The sequence below is a fragment of the Penaeus japonicus genome, unplaced genomic scaffold, assembly GCF_977035675.1.
Source record: "Penaeus japonicus unplaced genomic scaffold, GWHDUDI00000001_assembly GWHDUDI00000025, whole genome shotgun sequence".
Taxonomy (NCBI): domain Eukaryota; kingdom Metazoa; phylum Arthropoda; class Malacostraca; order Decapoda; family Penaeidae; genus Penaeus; species Penaeus japonicus.
This window is the reverse complement of record NW_028234427.1, coordinates 11,729,992-11,734,991: the sequence shown is the minus strand read 5'-3', so window position 1 is coordinate 11,734,991 and position 5,000 is coordinate 11,729,992. Positions and strand designations below refer to the sequence as shown.

Below are 5,000 nucleotides of genomic sequence, written 5' to 3'. Positions count from 1 at the left end.
TCGAATATCACGTTACGTCATATCACTGTATTCGTTTGATATGCTTCGTGACACCATACTCCGTCAGACCCTGTATCATTTTAGTCCGCTACAAGGGCACCATCCCCTGCGTGGTAATGAAATGTGGACTGCTCTTCAAGGTCACACAATGCGCGTTGTAACTTTATGAACTCGGTACTCACTCACACGCACACTCTCTCTCTCGAATGCATTTTTAAAGATTTTCCCATCGTTTAGCACTGTTGAAATAAAATTATTAATAAGTTATTACTTTTGCAATTCTAGAAAAGTTGTTGTTTTTATATGTTCAATACCCTTTTAATAAGTCCAATATATATTTTGAATTAATTCTAATCCTGTATACCAGCTTTCTTTATGTGGGTTCAGTTTGTTGAATTCATGGCTGTGGGAGAAAAATAGCTGGTTTATGAATAGCAAATTCTGTCCGTCGGGCCTCATTCATAAATGTATTTACATCATGTAATATACATACATGTACACCTACATGCATACCTACATGTACACACACAAAAAAAGCACAACACACACATGTGTATATATACGTATATATATGTGTCAATGTATATATGTATATATATAAATATATTTATATACATATATAAAAAAATATATATGAATTTATATGTGTGTGTATGTATGTATGTATATATACATACATATATATAAATACATACATATATATACATAACGGAGCAACAGGAAAGTTAGATCTTTCATTTCCCCGTGACTGCTACTAACCTGGAAAGCAAGCAGTAACGATGCGTTCAGGTTGTAGTATTGCGTTTAATGGCAGATGTGGATAGGAACGACAGGTGTGTAGAGATCAGTCTGCACACCTGCCTACTGCCGCTCTCTCCAACACAGCTGCTTCTGAAGTGAATTAGTTCAGTTTTAGTTCTCACTCTCTCTCTCTGTGTCTCCCTCTACATATATATATTTTGTCTCTTGAGTGACTGTAGCTCAACACATACACTGTCTATCGGCATGGATGTTGTCTGTTGTCAGTGCGAGATTCTAATGACAGGCAGACATTTAACATCGTTTTTTTTCTGAAATGTTCATTATAGATTGATGACGCTTGAGTATCAACTGCTGATAATTTCAAAGTAGATTTTTATGAAAATGGCTCACAAGGATGTATTATAAATGACATTCATTTTCCCACTATATGTAGTTTAGGATTTGCTTTTCTTTTCTTAATCTCGCTCCTAACACTTCCATTACGATACGGTTGCGCATCGTCCTCACAAAGATCTCGTAATTACTCTGTCCATCGGTCTCATTTTTTCATTTTTTTTTTCACTGTTATTTTTTGTTTCTATCTTGCCCATCGGTCTCATTTTAAAAATTATTTTTCATTGTTCTTTGTTTCTATCTTTTACGTCTATTTCTAGGTTCTTTTTTGGAGGACATTCATTATTTTCCGTTACCTTGGGAATTGCGGTTTTACGTAGATTTTTTTTACATGCATTTATTCCCCTTTGCCTTGGAAATTTGTTTTCTTGCCTAGGTGGTTGACAATGGGAGAATTTTATTTATAATTTTATCATGTGTATATAGCATAACCTCCTTTGTCGGTAAAAGTTGCGCCAGTGTTTAAAATATCCCTTCTTTTAGCTCTCTCTCTGTCTCTCATCTTATCTTTAATTGTTGTTTACCTCAACTTTACCTCATCGCGTTCTTGTCTAAGTATCCCCTCTTTAAATGCCCCTCCGTTTTCTATTCCTTCTCTCTTCCTCGCTTTCCTAGATGGGAAGTGGCTTCTTGGTGTGTAGTCCGGCTGTGAATAATTCAGTTCCATTCAACATTGCAGATAGATGCGAGTGCGCTGAGGGAGGCTGCAAGAAAGGTTGCCAGTGCAAGAGCTGTCGCTGCCCACCATGTGAAAAGTGTGAGTAAACCCTCTTTCTCTCTCTATGTATACATATACATACATACATATACATATACATGTACATATACACATACATACACATATACATATACATACACATATACATATACATACACATATACATATATATACATATACATATACATACACATATACATATACATATACATATACATACACATATGCATATACATACACATATACATACACATACACATGTACATACACATATACACATACATACTTATATATGTATATGTATGTATGTAAGTATACATATCTATCAATTTATCTATCTCCACCTCTGCATACCTCTGTCTTGCCTTTCCCTCCCTCTCTCCCCATCTCCTTCTCTTCCCTTTTCTCTTTCTCTCTCAAATACTCACTCGTTCTACATCACGACTATCTATTCTCAGTCTTTTGTTATAATCAATTAATGATCTCCAACTATTTTGATCGAGAAGTAGTATGTTTTCCCATTTCTAATAGAACAATAAAGAATTCTTCATTTGTATTATTCTAAAAAGCAAGATCATGCTATAATATACACAGCCAATTAACCATTTACGAGTTCGTTGGAAGATACTTGACCTAATTCTGTTTAACAATACTACAGGTACTTCGGGATGCTCTTGCCCCTCAAAGGAAGACTGTGCCAAGAACTGCCAAAAGCCATGCAAGTGCTGCCCCTAGGCTGAGGACTTCATGACCATCCGCATGACAGTTTCTCCTGCGCGGTAGAAGGAAGAAGAGTTGGGGGGAGGGGGATGGGGGGGGTGAAGATTGGGACCAGTCATGTAGCTGATTTTATTGTTTGATTCGTTAAGCCTTTATTCATTTTATCTGAATTATTTTTAAAACGTCGTTTGTCTTATATTATGTGATTCGTTTTAAAATAATTTTTATTTTTTCAACCTTTTCTTTTGTAATAAATCAACACGAGTTGAGAACTCCAGTTAGAAATACGTGTTTTTATTTTCCTGTCTTGTGTGTCCTGGATTTTAGTTGAATATTAAGAAGTTAAGAATAATACCTCTGCATTTTTATTTTATTGTTATTATTATTATTATTATTATTTTAAGACCTAAATATGAATATTTGCGTAAACTAGCTAGCAAAATATTAATTTGCGCTCACTAGTTTATGTATTGCATATGCCTACATGCATCACGGAAATATAAGAAAGAGAGCTATATATCTATTTTGTCCCTTGAAAGCATTGTATGTATGGTATGTTGCGTAATGTACCATATGTTATTTGAAGTGGCCGAGTAAATCAACTCTAACGCACTGAATGGCTTTGTGTGTGTATGTGTGTGTGCGTGTGAGTGTGAGTGTGCGTGTACGTTTGTACGTATGTGAGTGTGCATGTACGTTTGCACGTGTGTGTGCGTGCGCACAACTGTGCATGGGACTAGGACCTGCATTTGGTGTGTGTTCGGTGGGTCGTGTATATCACATGCATGGCAACAAGAGAAAGCGAAAGAGAGAAAGCGTGTGTGTGACGTATCCGGTAAAAAGGCTACTGCCATATCAATTCCTATCAGACTTCGGCATATAATTAGTTCAATGTGATTTCCATGTTTCATATAACATACTCACAATGCTATCTCATCTCACACACATCCGGTAACATACATGTAAAGGATTTAGGTAGAATGGACATGCATTTTCCTTCTAATACTAATAGGGGTTCTTTTTCCTATCATTTATGTTATAATTCGCTGAATTGTAATGCCTTAGCAAAAATGTATCTCCCTTGGTTCTGCGCATGCGCGGTGGTATACCACTGCTACTACCCCCCCTGGAATAGTTAGCCCACTTTGCCGCAGCTCTTGCTCGTACTGGGTCCACCTGTTTTTTAACATTTGATACATTTACATAAATATCTCTTGTTTGTGAATCAGTGGGGGTAATACATAATTGAAATCTATTTATTTAAAAGAATATCACATAACGGCCTTTTTATTCTTATACATGAATAAACGGAGCCAGCTTTCAGGTGGAATTCAACCATCACCTGTTGACAACTAAAGTGGCTGTTTCCCCAGGAATGCAAGAATATCTTTCAAGCCCTGGGAATATATCTCGTGTACACACACACACACACACACATATATATAAATGTGTGTGTATACTTTTGTTTTCTGAATTTATCTTATACAATATGTTTTTTGTTAAGAAATAGATTTTGATTTATCCTTACGATTCGTGTGACTGATGCTTATGATCCCCCCGATTCTTAGAAAACAAAACAAAAAGAAAGACCATCCATGTACAGTACAATACACCTATACACATACACACGTTATCTCCACTAGCTTTCAGAAAGGATACTCCCGTGACATATCACACGTTGCTCGGCCTGGACCCGCTCGAGCAGCAGCGAAGGACCGAGAATCGTTTAATGTTGGCACACACTCTGCCGGAAATAGGGGAGCCAGGCCTAGAGCCGTCTCTGCCCAGATCATACTCAATTTTTCACAGCCACTGATCATCTAATCTTCTCATGTAGCGTATTTGTAATAGAACCAAAACAGGAAGGTAGGCCAACAGAGGCAGCACAGGGACAACGACTGAGTTTGAATATTGGAACCCAGGTTCGTGATAGCCAGCCGTGACCACTCTTCTGTTTTTACCACGTATAGACACTGGACATACACAATAAATAACAAAACTATGTACTGAATATATATCTATAGATAACTAAATACACAAATATGTTAGTGTTCCTCAAACATTAATCTCACACTTATCAAATTACTAAATAAAATCATAATTAAGATATAACCAACAGCCAGAATACCAAATCAATCTCTATCCCCCCAAACACTATTCTAATCCAGCTTCAACCCCCATAGTTATGTTTTTCTTTTTTTCTTTATTTTCAAAAGGACCATCTCGAACCTTGTGTTGTGTGTGAAAGAAGCGCGTGTGAAGTTTGTTGTTCTGTCTCTCAACATGATAATAGACGGCACTCGCGGCACCCACGGACCTGACACACGTCTTGTTTACCTTTATAGACGACTAAACCTTTCCGGTCTCGTGGGGAATCGACCGATCGCATAGATAAGATTCAGTATTC

At 37.0% G+C, this 5,000-nt stretch overlaps 1 protein-coding gene across 2 annotated transcripts in view; it reads left to right on the top strand.

The window, feature by feature from the left end:
- Positions 1-5,000, top strand: part of LOC122261433 (metallothionein-1-like) — a 52,542-nt gene that overhangs the window by 639 nt on the left and 46,903 nt on the right. Inside the window, exons 2-3 of one of the 2 annotated variants that reach the window (XR_015192222.1) lie at positions 1,835-1,912; positions 2,532-2,691. Coding sequence is in view for 1 of the 2 variants with exons in the window: in XM_086551328.1 (XP_086407454.1) it covers positions 1,835-1,912; positions 2,532-2,608 (155 nt within the window). In the remaining variant the exon portion in view is untranslated. Of the gene's footprint in view, positions 1-1,834; positions 1,913-2,531; positions 2,879-5,000 lie in introns of those variants that run through there. The other variant, XM_086551328.1, reaches the window with a different exon arrangement.